The sequence below is a fragment of the Brachypodium distachyon genome, chromosome 2, assembly GCF_000005505.3.
Source record: "Brachypodium distachyon strain Bd21 chromosome 2, Brachypodium_distachyon_v3.0, whole genome shotgun sequence".
NCBI lineage: Eukaryota > Viridiplantae > Streptophyta > Magnoliopsida > Poales > Poaceae > Brachypodium > Brachypodium distachyon.
In genome coordinates, this window is record NC_016132.3 from 53,342,161 (window position 1) to 53,366,226 (window position 24,066).

Sequence of the window (24,066 nt, forward strand, 5' to 3'; positions counted from 1 at the left end):
GTCGCTGTATGCCAGTGATTTTGCTTCACTTCTATGCCCGGCATCTGACTGACAACAATACAGATCACCAATCAAGTTGTAGCTTCAAGGTTTGAAAAGCCTCCTGTCCAAGCTGCATCACTGTGCAGACTGTAGTCTCTTTAGTGTTCAGTGCTACTTGGAGGAGCTCATAAGATATTAGAACTAGCACTAAGTAGTGTACTAAAAGTTGCAAACAGTGGTTGACTGTTTATACACGTAGTGCCATTCTTTGGTGTCCCCAGGGAATTGATACAGACAGGAAGCGGTGTGTGCTCTTGCATCTCAATGCAGTTAATGTCGCTGCAGGAGCCCAGCCGGCAGCACGATGTGGCTTTCTTTGCCTTCTCATCCCTGCCCCCCAGCATCCAAGTATGTCTGTGTATTGCAAGGTGTGTGTGACTAGTGTCCGGGCTTCAGAACACACTGGTGGTCCTGAAAGAAAAAGGAGAAGATCACGGTGACGCGGACAGCTTCCAGATCCTATGAACAAACAACGTCGAGTCGACAGGATAGCGTGAGCTCGCCGACCGTTCGGTGAATGGCGTCCATGTGCGGTGGACGGACGCCGGGCATTAGAGCCCCGTGAGGCGAGGTGGCCCGCGCCGGCAGTGAGACAGGGAAAAGGAGAAGCGTACCTGGAGTTTTTGGACTAGAAACATTTTAGCATGTGACGCTCCCACTAGAAGTAGTTTACAAGTCTGAATTTCAGCTTTGCAGCTTCCACTACCATCCAAAAAACTATTTCTGGAGCTTCTCTATCAGTTCTCCGTGCGCGCCATAATGATATCCATACATTTACATCCCATACATTATGTATGTTTTGGGTATAGGTCGCGAGTAGTTTTCCCGGTTTTCGTTGTCTCCACGACAAAAACACTCGAGAGCCGATACTTGCAAAATATGTCAGTCGCCCACAAGGCGGATCCAGATAGCAACGTGGCACCGCCCAAACTTGAAACTGAATTTGATTAATGCAGATAATTTCGCCCTTAACGTATGGATTTGCTCTCTTTTCTTTTTCTGGGAGGAGTATGGCTTTACTAGAAAAATAGTACGCGGTTGGTTTTAAGTGCAGCGCAAGCGCTCCCCAGGCCCCAACCGGCAACCGCTCCATGACGCTGAGCTACAAGTCATGGGGGCGACTTGAGTCAAATGCTTCGCCTTGAAGCCAGATACGATTCGATCGTTGCATCACATCTAACTGACCAAACGGAAGAATTTGCCATTTTGTCCCATCGCAACCGGCAGTGAGTCGTCCTAACCTAGCACTCGCAGGCCTGTAAAGCACGAGAGGTTGCAAACACCTGTCTGTGTCTAACGGGAAAGTACAGAGTTCCATAAACAGGCATCCAAAATCCTAGTTTGATTACAGAATACGGATTGCACCAACAATGTTCTATTCAGTACAAAAAGAAGCCAGTGAGAGCGACTCATTCCACCATTCATTTCTGCACACGAACACAAATTATACTACAGTACCTTTTTTCACAGCTACAAATGGTACTCTGCACATGACTTTGATCCTGTAGAAGACCGTCATCGCCATTGACCATTTTTTCAGTTGAAAACTCTACTTTAGTATGTTGCTCCTGCCAAAATCTCACACGTGATGAGCGGAATCTTAGATCGCCTTCCCTTTTTGTGCGCCGACAAGTCTCTCGGGGTGCTCATAAGAGTACGGTGTGCGTGCGTATATTCATAGAAGTGTTTGTTCTGTGTTTCTAAAAAAAAAGGAAAGCAGGGCAAATCCCATCTACTTCGAGTCTTCAACAACCACGCAGCTTCAAGCAACGTAACAGCATGCTTCTGTTCTGAAAGTAGCTTGTCGAACCGAAACCCCTGTCCAAAAACAGAGGAAACACTGTGTAGTGCTCTTTCTAATTGACCTGGAGACATGGCTAGCTTCTAAGATTCACAGGCAAAGGCAGATCCAGGTAAAAAGTTGGATTTTTTTTTTGTGCGTGTGTGGACTAGATCTAAGATAAGAAATCGTGGCAATTGGAGTTTTGTGAAGACAGACAGAAAAGGCTACTGTGTTCTACGAATTTTGCGGTGATTTCCTCTTTCTAAAAAAGCTATCGGCGATTTATGAGCATAACATGTTTTTTTTTGGAAAAACAATGAGCATAGTGTGTTGTATAATCACGGAAGAATTAACCAGCTCCCGTTCCGGCAAATATATCGGCATTCTTCTAGTTCTCTGCCCAGAAGGCAGAAGCAGAAGAACGAGCGAGCGAAATGGCCCAAACGGCAAGTTTTTCTATGGACGTCCACCAACAACTCGCCCAACCACTCCCACGTATGTGACCTCCTACCATGCAGGCCACGAGCGACGAGCCCATCATGGCGCTATATAGACCCGTACTCGTTTCTCGTAAGTGCACCACCTCACTTGCTTCCAAGTGCAACCACGAGAGTTAAAGCAGCGCACGCATCGGCAGCGCCGGCGCCCAGCACGACGAATGGGTGCACTGCGTGGTCTCCGACGACATGCCGCCGCCTCCGCATGCCCTTTCCTTGCGTTCGCCGTCCTCCTCGCATTGCCGGGCCTCGCCGCCGGCATTACCCGGCACTACACGTTCGACGTGCGTGTGCTTCTTCTATCCACAATTCCACAGCTTTTGAATGACCGATTATTCGTGTTCCTTACTTAACTGTTCGTGCGCCGCATGCATACGCCGGGCTCTGCAGGTGCAAATGACCAACGTGACACGGCTTTGCGCCACCAAGAGCATCCCGACGGTGAACGGGCAGTTCCCGGGGCCGAGGCTGGTCGCGAGGGAAGGCGATCGCCTCGTGGTCAAGGTCCACAACCACATCAACTACAACGTCTCGTTCCACTGGTAAGACCACAACGTCGATCGGTACTGAATACAGTAAATACGACATCGTCTACAAATGCAAACGTTCACAACACGCGTATGCACTCGCTCCTATGAATGTGATGTGTTTGCAGGCACGGGATCCGGCAGCTGCGGAACGGGTGGGCGGACGGGCCGGCGTACATCACGCAGTGTCCGATCCAGGGCGGACAGAGCTACGTCTATGACTTCACCATCACAGGACAGCGCGGCACGCTGTGGTGGCACGCACACTTCTCATGGCTGCGCGTGCACCTCTACGGCCCGCTCGTCATCCTCCCCAAGCGTGCCGAGGGATACCCGTTCCCGCTGCCATACAAAGAGTTTCCCATCATGTTCGGTACGTGACGCTTTGTGCCCTTGGTCCGTGATGTTGTAGGATATTGATCTCATCTCACTATACATATGTGTGTGTTGTTTGATTTGTGATATGACTGGTGTTGTACATTGATGGCAGGCGAGTGGTTTAAAGCGGATTCAGAGGCGGTGATCAACCAGGCCCTTCAAACTGGTGCCGGACCAAATGTCTCCGACGCCTACACGTTCAATGGCCTTTCTGGCCCAACCTATAACTGCTCATCCAAAGGTAAATTCGTGATTCACTTAATATGGAGGGCCTGGAAGCCCATGATTTCATTAAACATTCGTCTTTCTCCGTTGACGAATTTTTTTACAAAAATTTTAAATGTGATGTACATGTCAGATACGTACAAGCTAAAGGTTCAGCCGGGACGAACATACATGCTTCGGCTCATCAACTCGGCGCTCAACAACGAGCTCTTCTTCGGTATTGCCAACCACACGCTCACTGTCGTTGAGGCGGATGCCAACTATGTCAAGCCTTTCACCTCCAAGACTGTCGTCATCTCACCCGGGCAGACCATGAACGTGCTCCTAACCACATCCTCCAACCCCGCCTCCCGGGCATTCGCCATGTCTATCGCGCCCTACACCAACACCCAAGGCACGTTCGACAACACCACTGCGACAGCAGTCCTTGAGTATGCCTCGACACGCCCAAGCTCCACCCAAAACCTGGCCATGCCGGCCCTGCCGCGATACAACGACACAAACGCCGTGGCTAACTTCTCGAGCAATTTTCGGAGTCTCGCGAGCGCACAGTACCCAGCACGGGTGCCGCAAGCAGTGGACCGGCACGTGCTGTTCACCGTCGGCCTCGGCACAGACCCATGCCCGTCCAACCAGACGTGCCAAGGCCCAAATGGCACCAAGTTCGCCGCGTCCATCAACAACAACTCCTTCGTCCGGCCCAAAACCGCGCTCCTCGAAGCGCACTACCAGAGCCGGTACGCTGGGGTGCTCATGGCCAACTTCCCCACGACGCCGCCACACCCGTTCAACTACACCGGCACCCCACCAAATAAGACGTTTGTTGCTCACGGGACCAGAGTTGTGCCGCTCAGTTTCAACACCACGGTGGAGCTGGTGATGCAGGGAACATCCATCCAAGGGGCCGAGAGTCATCCCTTGCACATGCATGGCTTCAACTTCTTCGTGGTCGGGCAGGGGTTCGGCAACTACGACCCCGTGAACGACCCGGCAAAATACAATCTCATTGACCCCGTTGAGCGAAACACCGTCAGCGTGCCCACCGCCGGCTGGGTCGCCGTGCGGTTCCTCGCCGACAACCCAGGTAAAGTTCATGCCGCATTTCGCAAGTTGACCACGTTGATTCTTGTTGTCTCTGCAACAATGACTAATTGACGTGTGTTGATTTTTGTGTCCCGGTAGGTGTCTGGCTCATGCACTGCCACTTTGACGTGCACTTGAGTTGGGGCCTGTCCATGGCATGGCTGGTCAACGACGGGCCATTGCCGAATCAAAAGATGTTGCCTCCACCGTCCGATCTTCCGAAATGCTGAGGGCTCATACAAAGGGCCGAAGATAGTGAATTTTCCGATGTGTTCCACCGCTTTTCTACCGTTTCTTTGATACGTACCATGCAAGTCTTCGGTTTCAACTATTTAATTTTTACTCGTGTGCCCGTTTTGTGGCAAGTCATTGGACTTCGTTTCTACACACTTTAATTCATATTTTTTAACTGAATAAATGTAAGAAATTCGGTTTTGGTGTTACCTTGTTCTTGGACATTTGTTCTTGGTATGCACAAGGTCTTGTCAAGGACATTTGTTCTTGGTATGCACAAGGTCTTGTCAAGGACATTTCTAAATGTAATAAGTTCTTGTCCTAAGTGAATATTTTCAAATTTGATCAGGTTTCTAGAAAAATCTTATTGGCACAAAAATCATGTCTGACAGGACATGACAACTGAGTGCCTTATTGGCGAATTAATCTCTCACGATGCGCCTACGATGGCTAGCTTCTCCTATCCACGCGAACACGCGATGATGCCATGATGCCTGGTTGGTTAATAAGCACGTAATTCAGCACTAGCGATCAATATATGCACGTACTGATCTAAAGTATCATGGAAGAAAAGCTACGATTCGAATGAACGATTCTACCTGCTAATTAAGCTACACTGCTATGAGTCAAACAAAGTGCAGTAAAGTACCATTTGCATTGTGTTCTACGGGAGGATGATGTCGTCTCGTGCATGTGCCGATGTGCGTGTCCTCGGCAGGCTTCACCGACACACGCACGGCCCGGTGGCAATGTATGTGGCAGACAAAGATTTGTTGCCCGTCACCTTTTCCTATATATTCTAGTACGGAGTAATATATACGGTGCCTTCGCACGATTACGTACGTGGGACTATCTGTTCCAGCGTCGCTGTCCTCGAAACAGTTGTTGCAGACTGCAGACATGTTACTACTAGTGCCGAGAAACACCGCCGCATCGGCTTGCCATAATTTTTCCGGCAGATGTTCAAACTATTTCTGCTATATTCATGTCCCCAATGCATCGGGCATTGGCGAGGGGGGCTGCTGCGTCAGTGAGCGCCAAAACAGATAGATAATAATGCAAAGCATGAGAAGCCACTGTTGCATGTTTGAACAGACGCGTAGTATTCATGTACGCGTGCCAGTATCGTCTTCTTGGTCTCTATTCTCTGACCCAGACCACGTGCAAGGCAGTGCACGCACGTACGATGCACTGGCTAATTACTGCTGGCGCGGCCATGGTATTTTTGCCATATCGGAGACCTGACGCGAGGCAAATAAATAGGCCGTGATCTAGGCGAATTGAAGGAGGTCGTCCATGGCATAGGGTCAAAGCATAGTGTGGCCGTACGGCAGGTCGAGAGACGACAGCTGTTGAGGCTCCAGAAATGCCGCTGCGCCTTGATCAGTGACATGCAGAAACCTCAGAGAGCTGGCCGTACGTACACGTACTGGTCAAAGACAGCGCGCCAAAAAAGCAGCGTACATGGTGCTCGAGATCTCCGTCTCCTTGCCTCCTCGGTCCAGTATCAATCGGCTCCATTCTCTCAAGTATGAAGCCGTGAAGGAGTCCCTAGCAGTACGTGTTTCATCTTTGAAGTTTGACCACTCCACTCACCGGCATCATATCCATTTGGCATTTTGGTTCTTCGTCTATGAGGCTGCTGGAAGAAACAAAACGCCAGGTCCCAGGGCTACCGGGACGGACGTATAAAGCAAAGCCTCTTCTTCTCCTTACACTTGGATCGAACGTTGCCGATGAGCTAGCGCTGCAGCAGCTGGGCCGGGCCAAGCAGAGCCAGGCACGCATGCAGGGGATCGCAAGCCGATAGATGCCCGGGCAGGGCAACGTTGCGAGCTGGCGGACAGCATGCGGTGGCTGGGCCGGCGGGCGGCATCAGGCACCGCAGCAGTGCCCTGTTGTGTTTGACCGGGCTTTTAGTAGAGTGCATGGCCTGGCGCGGCCGCGGGAGCGAGGGAAAGGGAGAGGGAAAAATGGTCCATCCGCGAGCGGGCTGCGCTGTGGCCAGGATGGCCGACCGCCCGTCCATGGCCACCTTCCCGAGGCGGAGGACGCGCGACTTGTTGCTCCAGCACGTCCGAGCGAGGCAGGCAGCGCCCGGTCCACCGCTCCGCGCACCAGTCTCTGCTCTGCCTTCCCGCTCGCGCGCTACAGTCTAAAGCTGACGCCGCTGAAACCGCAACAGCGCACGCACGCGGCACGCTACGGACCACGTACGGGCTTGAGATCCCTCTCATCATCATCCCTCTCGGTGCATTCACGGTTGTCCGCCCGCCCGCTTGCCATGCCACAGATGCCACCGTCCAGTCCGCGCCCAACCCGGCCACCCGGCATCGCCATTCCGGGGCCCCTTTACCTTTCATCCGTACCGTGGTACACAGTACGCACGACCTAGCTCTAGCTCTAGCTACCTGGAGACGAAGAATGCTTCAGATCTGTATCACAGGTTGGGTTCTTGGCTGATTTCTCTCTAGATCTGAGCTTGGACTCCGTCTCTTCTCTGATTCCTTGTCCCCATGGTGGTGGATGGGGTGACGGTGGAGGAAGGCCTTTTGGTATTTGTTCTGGAGGCCTTGCCCCTTCTCTTTTCTTGGGTCGCCATTGTGGCGGACAGAAAAAGAAGGTCGTGAGCTATGTCGGCCCTCCCCGATCCGGTGATTCTCCCCTCTGTTTTCCTTTCTCTCGTCCTGTTGCGTACTGGAATCTTGGGGAGTCGGTTCTGCCGTTTTCATTTCCGGCAAGCCGCCATGGTGGCGGATGTGGTGATGAATGTGTGGAGTTGCTTAATCCTCTTCGATTTGGTACCTGTGTGCAATCCTCCAGTGCTGATGTTCTAAGATTTGGACCAGCTGCATCATCTACAAATGCTGAGACCAGATGTGAAGCCTCTTCAAAATCTACAACTCAATCCTCTACCTCCTATGCACAAGTCCGAAAGACCAGATGTGAAGCCTCTTCAAAATCTACAACTCAATCCTCTACCTCCTATGCACAAGTCCGAAAGACCGACCGTTGAGCCACCAGCGGGTCATCAACTGGCTAGCACCACTTCGGAGGCCCTTCAAGGTTCGGTCAGCTGCTTTGCGTCGGATGTCTCCCCCGAACAAGCAGGTGGCTTCTGTCGAAATTTTCAGCAACTCTTAACCGTAGTTTTAGCCTCTTATTTACACCGGTGTATGCTTCTGTATGTTGCACGTAGTACTTCATTTATTGCTTTGTAATCTTCTTACTTTTAATATTATATATCCCTTTTACAAAAAAAAGTCACCACCCGCCACTGTTCATCACTCTTCCTCATACAGTGTGTCTGTGTATCTGCTTAGATGGGCAACAATGGTCAAATTTGCTGATGAATGGTCTGCTGGTACTATTTCATCACGACGTGACCGTGATTGGATGGTTCTGTCTGTATATAATTGTGTGGCTTGTCATATTTAAAATATGGACTAGTAAAATATAACGAGTCTCTAACGCGGTATTAACTCGTACGGCGCTTGTCATTTCTCAACCACTTCGGTCAAAGTCTGTATTCTGTATTTGCTAGAGAAAAGAGGCTGGCCCCGTCCCTGACAAGACCGTGTTTTTGCACGAGGGCGCGCGAGAACTAAGTACTCTAAAACGCAGAGCAAAGTATAGATAGGTTCCATTAATTTCACAGCAGAGAGCTAGTAGCGTTCTAGACTAGAAGAAGCGACACGTAGGAGATAAGAAATGGGTTTGAGAACTTTGTCTGAACAGCAAAAGCCCTGCATACTCCGCAGAAAAACACCAAGTAGGTCCTTCCGGGGTCGGCACATGGTCCCACAAGCACACACACGGCTCCATTATATAGTCAGGTATATGCTCTTCCCCAAGAGAGCTTCCCACCTCAGTTACAGTTACCCACAGCTCACTCGTCTCGACTCTCCCTTTGGCCAAGCTTCCACCCACTTTTCCCACAGATTCGCAGCTCCAGGTGTCACGAGAAGAGAGGAAGTTCGTCGGCTGCCAGTGCTCGATCATGGAGCTCTACGCCGCCGAGGATAAGCAGCCCAGGAAGAAGAGCGGCAAGGCGGCGATGAGCGTTCGTGGCAATGGCAATGGCAATGGCAAGAGCAGGCCGTCCTTCCCCGGCCGGTGCGCGAGGCTCGTCAAGGAGCAGCGCGCGCGGTTCTACATCATGCGCCGCTGCGTCACCATGCTCGTCTGCTGGCGTGACGCCTGAGGCTGAGAGATCAGGCACGCCGCGGGCAAGGTCAATCGGGAAGAGAGGAGCAAACAAAGGCCCCCCCTGGCTCGTTCGTCAGGAAGGACCTTTATTTTCACATGTGTAAAGAGTAGAATTTTTTCTTCTTCTCCCCCTCCTTTTCCTTTTTCTTGTCAGGAGTAGAGCAACCGCAGTGTCGCATTTTTTGTTGGGTTTTGATGTCACGTGAGCATCTAATATAGTGGAACTATTGATCCGTCAAAGTGGGCGGTTTCCTTATTGGGTTGGAGTTATAAGATCACTGCGTCATCTTCGATCCTGCCTCCCTTGCTTGACTCCTTGGTGTGCGTGTGATTCATCGGAGTGCGAAGAGATGCTCCTTTGAAAGCTTAACATTTGGGCAACTAGCTGCTTTTCGTCGACATATTCTTTCTTTACTCCTGGAAAGCACCCGGCACTTACCAGCAAGTGCTTCGATCCTAGAGTAATTAACATTTTACAACTGCATTCGTACAAGATATAGCCGGAGAAAAACTCTGCTTAAACCAAGGAGAGTACATCAGCTAGTTTTTACCCGCGCGTGGTAGCCGTATAAAGATGCAGCAACCGCAGAAGAGAATGGTAGGAGCCAAAGAAAGGAAATACCGTTGCTCGCGTTTTGACCCGGAACGAGGCTGTGTACACTCCCGAGGCCCAAGTGTGCTGACGCACTGCATTGTTTACTCCCAAAACGACACCTCCGTATCTGAGCATCCTGTGGATTGCACGCCATCACACGTAAAAATCCCCTCCACTCTACGCTTGGACCAGCCGGGGCCGGAGCGCAGCGTACTTGGAAGCTGGAACCTACCAGTAGCCACACTGGAGTATCAGTTGAACAACATCCTCCAGAGTTCTACCAACACGATTGCAAGACCATCAGATTGATTTTACCTGCGTCTCCCCGTTCCTCGTCTTACCATTTTCCTGGAAACACGTTTAGTTTCCTTGTTACTCGGGAGGAGTCACGGTGCATTTTTTTCCGAAAAGGGGAAGCGATCCCGGCCTCTGCATCAATTGATGCACACAGCCATTTTTATTGCAATGTGATCAAAAAGCATACAATTCATTGATCAACGATAGTCGATACAAAGATAAGCCAACGAAATAGCTCTAACAAGACGAAATTATGCATCTAGGCGTCTAGTACACCGCCAGCCAGCCTGGCTGAAGATATCCCGAACGACCATCTAGTCGGTTGCATCCAGTATCCAAAGGTTCCCGCAGACGCGCAGGAAGTAGGAAAGCCCACAGTCGGATCCAATGGGTAGATCTGAAAACAACCTGCAAAAAATGTGGAACTCTGATTCTATTAAGAACAACATCATTTCTGCAGTTCCAAATAGCCCAACAGAAAGCCGAAACTCCCATTCGAATATGAGCCTTAATTTTGTTGTCTAACCCATTAAGCCAGTTGCCAAATAAATTAGTAATCGAAATCGGTGGAGACAGATTAAAAGTAATATAAATGATGCGTCACACAATGCGAGCTAAAGGACACGAAATAAAGAGGTGATGTACAGTTTCATCGGAGTCACAAAAACAACACTTTAAACTCCCCTCCCAGTTTCGTTTCGCAAGATTCTCTTTAGTCAAAAGAACCTTGCGGTCAAGAAACCACATAAATATCTTCACTTTTGAAGGAATTTTTAACTTCCACAAGTATTTCCGATGAAAAACCGTTTGTCCTTTCATAAAGTCTGCGTATCATAGATTTTACAGTAAAAATGTCCGAGAAAAATAGACTCCAAACAAACTTATGCAGCTCACCGGAAAATTGCACCAACATCGAACAAGCGGAGTCACGGTGCGCATACGTACGTTACGTACATACCCGCAACAATTATCCTGGGGATGATGCCAGGGAGCCATGCTTGATGCCATGCTTTGCAGAATCAACATCAGCGAGGCAGTGGTCCTAGGATTCTATATTAAGGAGTACTCGCTGCCTAGTACCCTAGAGTCCTAGACCCTTTGCAGGTAACCAGCTATGGCAAGGATCATGTCATATCGAGAGGTGGCGCCGGACAGGAAACCCCCGCCGCTGCAACACATACGGTTTCTGCTACCTTCTGTCTCCCAGAGCCCATCTAGCTGGCCCTGAGGACGGTTGCATTCATATATTCTTTTTTCATTTGGATCCTAGTGGTGCGTCGAGTCGAGGAGAATAGCACGAGCAGTCGGGAGATATTTCCACGACGCAAAGCACTCCACAGAGGAAAACGGAGCAGAAGATCTAGTGCCGCGTAAGGTCAGAATCTTCAGGTAAGCGACGTCACACACTACTCCGGTAGCTGTACACTTATCAGGCACAGGTGAGACGTGTGCCCAGCTGACACGAACTTTTTCCACGACTTTTGGGCTTGACCAAAAAATATTCAGCGACGGCATTCCAAGTGTATCTGCGTCTTCTCTAGAAGGAAGGACATGGCGACAGATGCTAATCCCACACCGGCCGGCCCCGCATACTCTTCCCGAATCCACAGATCAGCTCGCGGAGAACGCAGCAGCAGCAGCCAAATCACGGAACAACCTCGTCTCTCCAGCCTAAGAAAAATCAGGGTAAGTTATGTTCCGCCTGGAATTGGAAAACACTCCGCTTGATCTTTTGAATGTTGTTTTCGCGCTTGGATGAACTGAAGAACGATATAGCATGAATTTTGAGAACGTATTCGGTTTTTTTGCTGACCTTTTGGAAGTAAGTAGAGAGGAATAAAAAAAAACAGCTGCGTCTGCTCAATATCCAAGGTAGAGCAAAGTGATCATGTTTGCGTTGTGACTAAGTGCTTGTGGTTTTTATGCTGCTTTTCAGGGTCCCTTTTTGCATAAATCTAGTCATGGCTGGCAGCGAGACCATAGAATTAACAGGGATGGAGGTGTTATTAAGACAGTGATCAGGGAAGCAAAAGCTGACGCTATTGCACCTTCAGATAGCCTTCCTTTTGTTGATGGTATGCAGTTGTGCAGTTATCCGCATGTTGTCTCAGCTAAACGTAGTTCTCTGTAACTTCTTCTTCTTCTGTGTAATTATTTACCTGTGCAGCCAAATAGAGGCGTTATATTCCATCCCTGGTTCATTTATCTGGTTAAAAAGTACCGTTCTCTTTTGACGAAACACTGAAATGCTGTGAACTCAGACTTCGTCCTTCATGTTAAAAAATGTTATCTCTTGATGAAACGCTTAAATAATACAAAATCAGTCTTTGATATACCATCTCAAGGCACTTTGTTTTTGAAGAAAAACCCTAGGTGAATTACCTACTGATCTCAAGGCACTTTGATCATACAACGGAATGAAATGCTACTAAAATCAGCAGTTTCTGACAGTTAAAATAGAGGGCACGTTTGTTATGAATAGCTGAATTATACTGGCGTTATAATCAGTTTCTATCTTGTATATAGTTCATTACGAAGGCACACTTGTTGAGAATGGTAAAGTGTTTGACACTACTTACGAAGACAACTCTGTCTTCTCTTTTGAAATTGGAGAAGGAAATGTCATTAAGGCATGGGATATAGCTGTGAAAACTATGAAGGTGAATGGATGATCTAATAGCTTCTTCTTTATGATGATAATCTCAAAGCATTTTTTTTCTGATAAAGTATTATTCTATCGGAAACTCAAAGGTCGGAGAAGTTGCGAAGATCATATGCAAGCCGGAATATGCATATGGAGCTGCAGGTTCACATCCAGAGATACCTCCAGAGTATGTTTGCTATCTAACTTCAGGTTCATTATGAACGTCAGGCGGGTTTCCAAAGTGAGGGTAACAGCTTTGTTTGTTTTCTGCAGTGCAACACTCATTTTTGAGGTAGAGTTAATGGTATGCAGGCCGAGGAAGGGCTCAAGTGTTGAGAGCGCGTCTGAAGAGAAAGCTAGGCTTGAGTAAGATCTCTGAATAATTTCTGAGTTTCCTCATTACCCACAATCAAGCTCGCTTGCAATTCTATAAAATTGCATGAGACATGTAATAATGCGTGCATTTTACCAATCTGCGTGTGTCAATTCTGTCTGCATAATAACAGTTCGTGGTGACACCTGCCAATCTAGTCAAAGTTATTGAAAAGGGTATCCACGAGATGCTCAGCAAGTGGAACCTGACGTCTATATCCAAGATTTACAGGCTAATTTGGCCGTCGAGTAATCCTTTTTCTCTGACAAAATATTGATGTGAACAGAGAGTTAAAGAAGCAGCGGGAGACAGCTGCTGGAGCCAAAGAGCAGGAGAAGAAAAGAAGGGAAGAAGCGAAAGCCACAGCAGCTACTCGTGTGCAAGCGAAACTAGAAGCGAAGAAGGGCAAGGGGAAGAAAGCCAAATAGACAGCAACCATGTGACGTTCACAACAACGAGTACGAAGCATCTACAAACCTGGTTACCGTGCTTGAAACTCCTCATGACCGTATCTGTCTGTTATTTCTAGAATACTGTCCGTATCTGTCTGTAAAAATAGAAGAATAAGAGTTGCTACACAAATTTGTATTGGACATACCTTAAGAGATGGGAGGTAGCCCTGAGTTTTGGTAGCGCCTGCAAGTCCAATGCAGCACTGCCATGGCCGATAACTTGCGCGCTCTGATCTACTGCTGTTGGTACGTGATCACATCAGATTGCATGCAGTAAACTGGGAAACAGCCCTTAAACTTACCTTGAAATTTCGAAATTTACCCACCACAGTTTCACAGGCAAAATGTTCCACAAATGCAACATCTATTTCAGGACAACTCTATACATATCGAAAATCTTGGATATTTGTCCCTATGACCTGACGACAGAGTACATGAACTTCAGAAGAAGAAGAAAAACAGTACGTGCTTTACTTTACAACAGAGAAGTCTTTGACTCTTCAGTTCAGACTTCTGTGTATGAGTACGGGCCACTCCAGATTTACAGAGAGGCGTCAGTGACTTTTCTCATCAATTATGTCAAAAAGAAAACAAAAGAAAGAAAACTAACTAAAGTTAGGATTTCTGACTTCAGATTGGAGCCTGGAGGAAATACTCCTGAAGCTCCTCCCTATGTATCTTACACTCAGCATCATTCATGAATTCGATCCCATAAAAGCTCTTCAGGCAAGAGTTTCAAGACATTGAAAGGTGCTCTTCTTTTTTGAATGGTGGTGCGGATAGCGGAATATCATATGATGTGCGAAAACGAATGCCATTGCCTATGTTCCTCGATACTGGGCAGAGCCAACACAATATATTAGGACCTAGCACCTGTTATAGGGGGAAAAAAAACTTGAGGTTATTGATGCCCCATGGCTCCTACCATACTTTAAGAGATAATTTAACAAATTAAGAAGCATTCTGAACTTAAGTTTAGTATACTTTTACTGACACAGATATTTGGCATATGCACCCATTAGCAACTATGCACACTTTGATATGTTTTTAAAATATTCACAATGATATGTTTTTTAAATTGTGTATTATTTGAGACTAGCATAAATTGTGCCAAAATATGCACCTGCACCCACTGTATGTTTCATGAAAAAACCCTCTAGCCAAAATGAAAAATAAAAGGTGTGTTTTTTACCCTAAACTATTACTCCTTCAGATCCATAATAAGTGAACTTTTACATAGTTGGATTGGAGGGAGTACAAAAGTTCACTCGTCAACCATGAGCACTAGAAAGTGAACTTTTACATAGTTCAGGGCTGAAAAGGGACCTCTAGAGTGGTCTGAACTTCTCGTGCCAAAATAGCATAACAACCATACTGAACACAAGATGTCAGGCCACAAGAGCGGTCTGAACTCTCATGCCAAAATCTCAAGATATCAATTGTATGCTTCAATATTTGTCAATTTACTCCTTATTTTCAAGAATAGGCTTCTACTCCTTTTGAATGACCAAGTAGGAAACCCGGTCACATGCTCATGGGTGTACAGAAGGTAGCAAAGTTGTTTCTGTGTATGGGGTAAAGGTGCTATACAAATACTCCCTCCGTCCCGAATTAACTGATGTGGATTTGTATAATAATCTATACAAATTCACACCAATTAATTAGAAGGAGGGAGTACAATTTATTAAGAAGAAATTTGCATCATTGCATGGTCACATACTTCAATGCTGACGTGTTTGTGGCATGCGTAAAAGAGAAGTGATGAAAACAGTGCTTACTGAGACAATATTATGATAGACACCAAGATCATATGGATGATGGTAAAGATTTCCAGCCTTTTCTGCCAACCACATTGCCCTAACTCCTTCATGGTACTGCAAACCACCAACACAGCTACCATTATCAATACACAAACAATTAAGTCTTCAAAGACAAGGGTATCCTATTTTTCAAACCTCGATAGTAGTTTTATTGTGTGATATGAGGTAAATATGCCAACCCAAGAGAATGCCCAGTGCCAAAGCTAACGGGCATAGAATGACGCCGCAAATAATCTGCACATATAAAAACATTATTTTGTTGTTTTTCAGAAGAAACTTTCATCATTATCTTATATTCTGGCAACTGAAATGACCTTTTCAAGTACTTACTATTGATGTTCTAGGAGAATCTTTGACTGATTGTTCATCTTTAGGCGCACTATGCACAGCGCCCCCAATTAATAGAGCCTGATATAGATTTGAATCCTCTCATGCTCAATCTCAACACAAGCATAATTGCTAAAGTAAATCAACGATATTAAAGTACCATAGAATAGAAGCTTGTAGTTGCAGCATACAGCACAAACACAAGGAAAATCTTATAATTCTCATGTCCAACACAATTGTTGATCCAAATACAGTGATGGTCCTGCAAAAAAGAAGTGGGATAATACTAATTAAAACAAAAGGAATAGATAAAAAGGGCTCAAAGTACTAGTATTGATCATCACCATTCTTAGAATACATCTCTTGCAGACACGACAATGATGAGCACGAGGTGGTTTATAATGAGAACACTTTTGGCAATATCTCAAGTCACCACCCTGCAAATGTTAAAGTGGAGGGCGATAAGTACTTATAGAAAATACGGCAGTTGTCATTAAAAAATTGAATACACGCAACAAAATAATGTGTATTCTAGTGTACATAGGCAAACTGTCACGGGCTTTCAGTTTTTCACTTTTCTACAGTGAAGATACTGTCACCTAATCTTATTTCAGTGACATAGTCCATTAGGTGAGTTTGCTACCTAACTACACCTAAATCCAAGAACTATTAACAAAGACACGATCCCAACAACTGAGAGTTTTCCAAATAAACCTTGATGGTTCAAAAAGAAGTAGTAGCAATGTAATAGTAGCCACTGAAGAAACTGTAACAGAAAAAAGCAAAACCCAAAGAATGCAACACTAAAACAAGACAATGCCTATTATTCAATGGATGTGACTTGTGAGCACTGATGCAAGTCCTAATATGCAGTAATAGTGTCAACTTGTGAAATTCCATATTACAGTTAATCATATATTGCTTTTGAATCGACGTTTTTTTTATAATCTTTGGCAGTTGATCCCTGTAAGCTAATGTTGCCAAATCCATTGCATGTATTAGGTAGGCAAATACAAATCCTCCCATTCAGCATTAAGCACCAAGTATGTTAGACTGGGCCTAGATTGTGTGCTTAGATACTGTTATATAATTATGCTCAGTATGGGATCCAGCGAAGATCCACACCGTGTGCATTCTCATCCTGTACTTCAGATGGCTCCTTTTATTCATCAATCAAATACTAACCGATACAGTCAGGGGTGGGCCCAAGTTGCATCATGGGTATACATATGTACACACAAAAGTTTTGGCCCAAATTTTTTTTAGTAATTGGTAGATGAATTTAGTCATAAATACACATAAACAACAAAGATAAACATTTTCCTGCCAACCGTAGTCTGTAATGTCCTCGTCCGCAGATCACAAGATACAGAGGTAAGAATAGTACGATACAGAGGAACATGGGTGTTCAAAAGGGAGACAAGAGTTAAGGGAAGATTCAGGTTTCTCTTTTCACTAGCACAGTATCCATGTGCTGTTGCGGCCTAACAATACTCTACATGTTTAAAGACTCGGATCAATTGATTTCTTATCCACTCCCATCTCGATGACTTGTGCCAAAATCAACAGGTGGCACGGTCTGAAGATGATGGACTGCAGCCAGCAATTGAGACCTCTATAGGAGTAAAGATTTCATGATAGCAAAGACAAGAGTAAATAGGGTTATATTTTTTTTCCTTGATACCCAGACCCGCCTATCAAAAGTTCACACATACTTTAAGAGACACCACACCAGGTCACTGCGGACCGACATGTCAGCGAGCCGTCAACCTTTGGCCACTAACGAAATCGACTTGCTCAGGGTTTGTCATGGCAGTATGGTGCTGGTGATGACATAGTCACAAAATCCAGGGAGACCTATTAGCAGGAGGCATAGCTAACAACTGCCAGGCGGTCGCGACTCGCGTCATCGATTCATGTTTTTTCTATGTTTCTTATTTTTTGTTTTGGTATTTTGTTGTACTTCGTCCTCTACTGTTTAACATGAATGAACTTTAATATCTGTCCGACAACCTTTGGAAAAAACAGGAATGGCTCAGTAGCGCCATGCTGCGTTTCTCTTTCATATAGCGCTAATTCTTTCCATAGATATCGTTAGTGTTGAGAGTTGCTAGAATAAACTATGTAATCAATAAGCTAAGAATAGGTTATTCGACATCATGCCATCATACCTTGCTTTGAAGACATGAATAATCTTTGTGTTAGTTGTGCTTTTTAATGCATATTTCGTATTGTTTTAAATTATTCGACATTTTGCGGTAGATGCATTCTTTATCACCTATTTTGAATTGTTTTACTTAAATTATCTGACATTTTGTTTTAATTGTATTTTTCATCACCTATTTTGTGTTGTTTTAAATATTAGGTTTATACTCTGATTTTCTTTTCTGTGGACTTCTAAGTTTAAGATTGATTAACATTTTTACAAATACTGGGCTCGCCAGTGAGTAAAGCGTGCCAATCTGCAAGGATCCAGAGCAAGATACGCTCATCACACCCTCCATAGACTCCGATGCAGACCTATGCACCGTTCTTCCTCTCCACGAGTCCACCTCCGTCCGGGATATCAAAATTGCCGAGCTAAAAATGGTAAAGAAGCGCTCCACTCCAGAGTCCAAAGATCCAGACCCCACAGGCGGAATCACCAGCTCACCGGACCCTGCTTACAAGCAAATGTTCTAAATCTAAATCCAAGACCCCACGTTTGAGGCCTAATTCTGTAACAGAAACAGACCAGACAGACACACCAAAGATCCAATCTTCGCAGCGAGATCTGGGGTGGTCCCGGCGCAGGAGGAGGGAGGGGAGCGAGGCCGGGGCCGTACCTTACGCTTGATCTCGTGGATGGGGATCTCCGCGTCCTCGACGTCGGGCACGAAGGCCGGCGGCACGCGGCCCGGGTCGCGCGTGACGGCGACGGCGTAGGTGGCGACGGAGGCGGCCGCCAGCGCGGTGTAGGCCGCGGCGTTGGCGACCCCGGCCGCCGTGGCGAGCCCCAGCCAGGCGGGGATCGCCAGGAACACCGTGGTGTAGTAGACGTACCCGATCGCGGCCAGCACCGAGAGTATCGGCACCGTGACGTACCCCGGCCGCCCCGCCATGTCGACGAGCAGCAGCCCAGCCGCGGCCGTTTTATCGGTATCTCCTGCTACCGCTCCTCTCCCGACCGGCCGCGGGCGCAGGGCATTCCCGGGCGAGGACGCCGCGGCGGCCGATTGAGCGCGGGTGGGCGGGGGTTTGTTTCGCGCGAAGCGGCGGAAGCGCAGCGAGCTCGCTACTTCGCAGTTAGTAGGAGTAGTAGTAGCAGCAGCAGCTCGCTGGCGTGTGATGGGGGAGGGGCGAAGAGCGTGGCAGTTCGGTCTCTTTGGGTGCGATGATGGCAGGCAGCGACAAGTTGGGGTTGGTAGGGCGTGAACGTCCGGAGCGTGGTGCGGTGCGTCCATGTGTGCGGTTGCCGTGGAGACGTCCGCCGAGCTCGCGTTGCCGGGAGGTGAGGCCTGCAGGCCTTTGCACTTTGCAGGTCACACAGCGAGGTTTTTGAGTTGGCAACGATCTAAATCTGGTGTGTACGATTTTTGTCTCCTTGGAAAATCAGTCGCGCTTCAAACCATTCGGAGGCAGGACCCAATCTCTCCTCCCAGAGTCCCAGTAATCTCTTCGTTGCCAGGACCCAATCTCCATATACATTAATCTCGTGGAGTCTCCCGTTCCCAGGACCCAATCTATTTTCCCTGGACCATCCCGATGAACACAGATAACCCGAGATAAACATAGTTTTGTCCTAGAAAAGAGTGAGAAGCACACTATCAAGGCTTGATCAAGCCACCTTACAGCAAAAAATCCTAATGCTCGGTTGATTCGCCGGCTTCGAAACGTACATGAATGGAAAGAAAATACTAGCCCTATGCTCCTTCCATTCCATAATTTTTGTCGAAATATTACATGTATCTAGACATTCATTTAGGAATAGATACATTCATTTTTAGACAATTTTGAGACAACAATTATGAAACGGAGGGAATACAATCTAATGCACTATAAGAGAACTAGCGGTGTGACCCGCACAGATTGCACGGCTAGATTTCTGTGCATTGTATTTGGAATAGTTCAATTATTTGTTTGAAATAATCTGTTTGTTATATTTTTTTATCTAACCAAAATATATAGTTTTTATGTATTTTTTTGTTTACATATAGATCTCCTAACGATACGACCGAATATTCATAACACATTATATTATAAATTAGATGGCCATTACATGTTTTAGCATTAGAATTTTTTATTAAAATTCTGTGCATACAAAAGAGTTATCTTGTACATGTAACATGTGTTTTTGTTGCATTTAATTGTTCTTTTTGCATAGAAAAAGTTATCTGGAATTCTTCTATTTTGTTTGAGAAACATGGTACAGACGCAGACGCTTCACATTAGTGGTATATTATACATTATGTAGTTATTACATGTTTTAATAAGCCGCGTACCGACGTCCAATAAGGTCAGCCCGGCTACGGCTCACACATCCAATATTTTAGAAAATGTTTAAGTTTCCTATAGGACTCGATAGATTAAATTTTCCGCTCCATTCTTCACCCAGCTTTGCCGCGTAGTCTCTGTCTTTTTTATTCTCACCGTTATCCCATGGCTCCTGCCTCCTAGATTCCCTCCGTTGTCGCTTTATGCCTTTCATCTATCAGCCGTGGCTCGCCCGTTGCATTCTAATTTTTCGAGGGGCATCAATAGTAGCATCGAATTTCGTATTTAAAAAAATATAATTCACCAATGTGATTTATCGATTCTTCTCATCCGTCAGGTAGCGTTGCACAAAACTGATCTATTATCCTCATCACTCACCTTTTTTTTGTTTGAAAAATCCTCATCATTCACCTACCCCTTCCGCCTATGCACCGTCGCCGGCTCCTGGCTTCCCCTAGTTGTCTCCTGTCAACCTCCGGTTGCCTCATCGTCTCCTCCGCTCCTCCACCCATCGGCTGCCGAGGCCGCCCAGCATCTCCCGGCTCCGTGCCCATGCACGTTCGGGAGCAGCTTATGACTTATCAGCCTGCTCAAGAAAGGCTAGCTTCGAGCAGCGTCGTGCCATGTGACGCGTGGTGATGAGGTGATCATTAAAGTCGACCGCACGTACCATCACGTGCGTGTGAATTGGCCAGCTGCGTATTGTACCTTGGCTAGCTAGTTAGTCTTTGATCGATGCATACAACTGCTTATCAAAATTGCACTCGAATCGGATTGGAGCACAACTTGTCGCTTCCGACGCTCACGGCCAACGGCGACAGGCTCCGCCGGCGCTCCACATCGCTACACCTGGCTTTCTTCTTCTCCAACCAGCACTTAAATCCGTGTCATAATTTTAAAGTTTTTCTAGCGCAACGGAAAAGACCAACGCTCTGTAGCCAAAATATCACAACCGGCAACTTCTCGGGTTCGAATGATCCTTCGCTTTGCCCCCATGCGACTGCACATTCAATGTTCGAAACCTAGTGTTTACTTCTAGCATTTTCACGTTACACGTTTCCCTTTGCCCCATAGGAGTTGCATTTTCTAGACTCTCTTGTTCCGAGGGAACTAATGTGTTCTAAACTTACCCTTCACAGCTTGCACGTACTTTCTCCCCCATGTTAGAGTCTCGTTCTTAATCTTTTGCTTATGTGCGGCACAAAGCATTCTGTCTTGTGACGCTCGGCTCGATGCAACTTTGCCGATTTCGTCAATTTCAAACAAGGCAGAAAGGAGAAAAAAACTCCAGTCATAAACAAAAGCTCAATCCAATACTACAAGCAGAACCTTCTTTTTGGTAGGCGGTAGTATTATCATACTCGTCGCGACAAACCCGTGTCGGCCCCCTTCTTTATCACGTTGTGTCGGCAACTTAACCCACGCTCTCTTCAACATCTTCTGTTTTGTTTTTCCTCCTCGCCACTATGCAGTTTTCCTGGACCGAAAGCGTCAGACTGCGAGGTGGCGCCAATCCATCGTGCCGTGCCTCATGGAGGGGACTACAGAGTACAGAGTACAGAGCATTGTCATTTGTGGCCTGTCGCTCTGTCAGTGACGCGCTTTTCGTGTCTCCAGCCAACACGCACACGCCGGTACCCGGCTATGGATGGATCTAAGAGGGGGCTGCTGCTGGTACCAGGTACGTACGTGCACCCGACGTGCACGTCCCATGTCAGTGTTCAGCGGACATCGACTCGGTTGGAATTGGATTACAGTTAACGTCACGCGATGTGGAGACCGTCAAAAAGGAACGCTGAAGGAGGATAAGTAATGTTACATTCCGATATTCACATGCGAAACCCTACTAGCCCGCCGATGAGTCCAAGAAGAAAACAAAAGGCGTGGCACGTAATTTACACTAGCGAGATGTGCTTGCCCGTAAAAAAGAAAAACACTAGCGAGATGGTTTAAGCCCAAATCTCGGGCAGGGCTACGGGGGCGCCAAGAATGGCGCGCGCGTCTGTGCCCTGTGCTACAGGAGCCTAGAGCATGAGGCCGAGGCGCTGGCTGGCGACGTCGCAGCGGACTTGCGCGAGCCCGACGCGGCCGCGCTCCAGGTCGTACTCCACCCACAGGTTCATCTGGTGGTGGTGCCCGATGACGTACGCCATGATGGGCACCATGTCGGCGTTCCCGAACGTCAGGCACCACACGGCGTCATCATCGGCCCCGGCCCCGCCGCGCCGCTCGCCGGGGACCTTGTACAGCAGCCTGTCCCCGCCCACCACCATCTCCGCGCCGTTGAACCGCAGCGTCACGCTCGGGAGGAGCCTGCCCGGCGGCGGAGACATCCCCCGGGGCACGCGGAAGCAGGTGTCGAACGCCCCTTGGAACGCGAAGCTGGGCTCGTCCAGCGCGCGGAGGAAGGGCGTGCTCTGCCTATAGAACTCGGCTTTCAGGGCTGCGTAGGCGTCGCCGAGGAGGAAGGTGAACTGCGTGCCGGAGTCCACCATGGTCTGCCCGGCGCCCGTGTGGTCCGGCGCCAGCACGGATGCCGGGATCGGCAGCGGCTTCGAGCCGACGAGGATGCCGAGGAGCTGCACGGAGTAGGCCACGCGGTCGAAGTACGGGAGTGGCAGGGATGGCTGGTACAGGGGCGTGTAGTTGAGCGGCAGGAAGTTTGGGAGGTCGCTGTGGCCCAGGAGGAGAACCCCGGCGTCGTCGCGGTCGGAGATGCAGTAGGAGAAGCGCCGGGTGCCGGCCTGGGACACGAAGGAGAGCGCGCCCCTGTTCATGCCCAGTAACCCCGCGCTGGCCACGCCGTCCGGGGACGAGTCGAATGCCGATGCCATGCAGCCGAACGCGGCGCGAAGGGAGGGCGTGGCGCTGCCGACGGCGAAGACGTCGGTGGCCAGCGCGCCGTCGGAGGAGGACCCGTCCGCGTAGGAGAGCGACACGCGGCACCGGCGGCGGCCGCTCGACGCGCCGGCGCCGCCGCCGTCGTCGCAGGACGGCGGCGACGGTAGGTCGCGGGAGCGGCACTCCGCGGAGGCGCAGGGCACGGCGGCGAAGGTGGCGGAAGCACGCGGGCGGAAGGAGGACTTGGTCGTCGCGTTCGTCCTGCTGGCGCCGCTGCCGCAGAGGAGCCAGGACAGCTCGCTGCCGGTGTCGAGCACCATGGTGACGTTCTGCGGCGGCGTGCCAACGGCGAGGGAGACCGTGAGGCTCACATTGTGGTGGAACCGCAGCTTGCTCGGTTGCCGCCGCGGCATGGCTCCGGTCGGCATCTGCTGCGCCCGCAGCGGGAACAGAAGCGGCTTCGCCGCCGCCTCGGACGGCCATGGCGCGGCAAGCAAGAGGAGGAGGAGGAGGACGCAAACGATCAGCAGGAGCGGAGGAGGCATGGCACTCGCGCGGGTGGTTGAGAGAAGAGAAGAAGCGGGACCTATGCGCGCATGTGGGCGTGGGGAGAAGAAAGATGGGTGCTTGTGTTGGATTTGGGTGTGGGGTTTTGGTTCGGGGTGGATTTTACGGGGTGGCCGGTGGCGATGAGGCGAGCGCGCAGTGGGCGGGGAACAAGTGAGGAGTGGAGCTGACGACGACGAGAGAGGAGAGGGGAGGCGACTGTGGGAGACGCTGTCACTGTCGCAAGGAATTGCGCAGCCGGGTTCTTTGCATCTGTCGTCTTCTCTCTTTCGAACTGGGGAGCGCCAGCTGGCTAGTCAGAGATATTTTTAGTACTGTCCTACCAAGTTTTTACTGCTGCAGTAATATGCGCAGAATCATAATAAATAGTCAAAGTTATTTTTGTTACAACCTTTTAATACAGTCTGATCTTCTATATTTCTCCCACTTATTTTGGGCCTAATTGATCCACAATAATTTGAAATAATTTCTTGCAATACCTCTGTCCTTATCGACTCTTTTGTGATTATTGTTTGACTCATGGGATTAAAAGTCTCAAAGCATTTTATTATTATATATGTTGTAGTAAAATAAAACTCATATATGGGCCGGCCCGTAAATTCTATGTGGCGACGACTGGGTCAACATTTTCCAAGCACGAGTCAAGACGCCAACGTAGCACGGTCAATCCTACTTGGCAAAAGAAGACAAGTCAACAAG

At 48.2% G+C, this 24,066-nt stretch overlaps 4 protein-coding genes across 4 annotated transcripts; 2 read left to right on the plus strand and 2 right to left on the minus strand.

The window, feature by feature from the left end:
* Window positions 1–2,413: 2,413 nt before the first annotated feature.
* On the plus strand, window positions 2,414–5,114 carry LOC100845373 (putative laccase-5). The gene is made up of 6 exons (XM_003564546.4): window positions 2,414–2,606; window positions 2,713–2,864; window positions 2,978–3,222; window positions 3,340–3,468; window positions 3,586–4,536; window positions 4,635–5,114. The coding sequence occupies exons 1-6, from the start codon at window positions 2,484–2,486 to the stop codon at window positions 4,763–4,765; spliced, it is 1,731 nt and encodes a 576-aa protein (XP_003564594.1). The 5' UTR covers window positions 2,414–2,483; the 3' UTR covers window positions 4,766–5,114.
* A 6,214-nt stretch (window positions 5,115–11,328) lies between these two features.
* On the plus strand, window positions 11,329–13,574 carry LOC100824376 (peptidyl-prolyl cis-trans isomerase FKBP20-1). Its single transcript, XM_010234246.3, has 6 exons — window positions 11,329–11,556; window positions 11,807–11,945; window positions 12,397–12,530; window positions 12,622–12,701; window positions 12,788–12,880; window positions 13,174–13,574. The coding sequence occupies exons 1-6, from the start codon at window positions 11,422–11,424 to the stop codon at window positions 13,313–13,315; spliced, it is 723 nt and encodes a 240-aa protein (XP_010232548.1). The 5' UTR covers window positions 11,329–11,421; the 3' UTR covers window positions 13,316–13,574.
* A 110-nt stretch (window positions 13,575–13,684) lies between these two features.
* Window positions 13,685–18,961, minus strand: LOC100845979 (probable protein S-acyltransferase 16). The gene is made up of 7 exons (XM_003564548.4): window positions 18,312–18,961; window positions 15,831–15,923; window positions 15,647–15,748; window positions 15,490–15,567; window positions 15,295–15,393; window positions 15,118–15,213; window positions 13,685–14,212 (listed from the first exon to the last, which is right to left on the minus strand). The coding sequence occupies exons 1-7, from the start codon at window positions 18,927–18,929 to the stop codon at window positions 14,075–14,077; spliced, it is 1,224 nt and encodes a 407-aa protein (XP_003564596.2). The 5' UTR covers window positions 18,930–18,961; the 3' UTR covers window positions 13,685–14,074.
* Window positions 18,962–21,732: 2,771 nt separating this feature from the next.
* LOC100824678 (aspartic proteinase PCS1) lies at window positions 21,733–23,589 on the minus strand. The gene has a single exon (XM_014898276.2). The coding sequence runs from the start codon at window positions 23,343–23,345 to the stop codon at window positions 21,984–21,986; it is 1,362 nt and encodes a 453-aa protein (XP_014753762.1). The 5' UTR covers window positions 23,346–23,589; the 3' UTR covers window positions 21,733–21,983.
* Between the last annotated feature and the right edge of the window lie 477 nt (window positions 23,590–24,066).

What these genes read in the sequence shown, in the direction of transcription:
- LOC100824678 (XM_014898276.2), bottom strand. Translation starts at nt 23,345, where the DNA reads ATGCCTCCTCCGCTCCTGCTGATCGTTTGCGTCCTCCTCCTCCTCCTC.
- LOC100824376 (XM_010234246.3), top strand. Translation starts at nt 11,422, where the DNA reads ATGGCGACAGATGCTAATCCCACACCGGCCGGCCCCGCATACTCTTCC. An exon ending in TAGCTGTGAAAACTATGAAG is followed by an intron (nt 12,531 to 12,621) that starts GTGAATGGATGA and finishes GGAAACTCAAAG; the next exon opens with GTCGGAGAAGTTGCGAAGAT. An exon ending in GAAGAGAAAGCTAGGCTTGA is followed by an intron (nt 12,881 to 13,173) that starts GTAAGATCTCTG and finishes TGATGTGAACAG; the next exon opens with AGAGTTAAAGAAGCAGCGGG.
- LOC100845373 (XM_003564546.4), top strand. Translation starts at nt 2,484, where the DNA reads ATGGGTGCACTGCGTGGTCTCCGACGACATGCCGCCGCCTCCGCATGC. An exon ending in CCCGGCACTACACGTTCGAC is followed by an intron (nt 2,607 to 2,712) that starts GTGCGTGTGCTT and finishes CGGGCTCTGCAG; the next exon opens with GTGCAAATGACCAACGTGAC. An exon ending in CTATAACTGCTCATCCAAAG is followed by an intron (nt 3,469 to 3,585) that starts GTAAATTCGTGA and finishes TGTACATGTCAG; the next exon opens with ATACGTACAAGCTAAAGGTT.
- LOC100845979 (XM_003564548.4), bottom strand. Translation starts at nt 18,929, where the DNA reads ATGGACGCACCGCACCACGCTCCGGACGTTCACGCCCTACCAACCCCA. An exon ending in AGAGATGTATTCTAAGAATG is followed by an intron (nt 15,749 to 15,830) that starts GTGATGATCAAT and finishes TCTTTTTTGCAG; the next exon opens with GACCATCACTGTATTTGGAT. An exon ending in ATTCTCCTAGAACATCAATA is followed by an intron (nt 15,394 to 15,489) that starts GTAAGTACTTGA and finishes TTATATGTGCAG; the next exon opens with ATTATTTGCGGCGTCATTCT.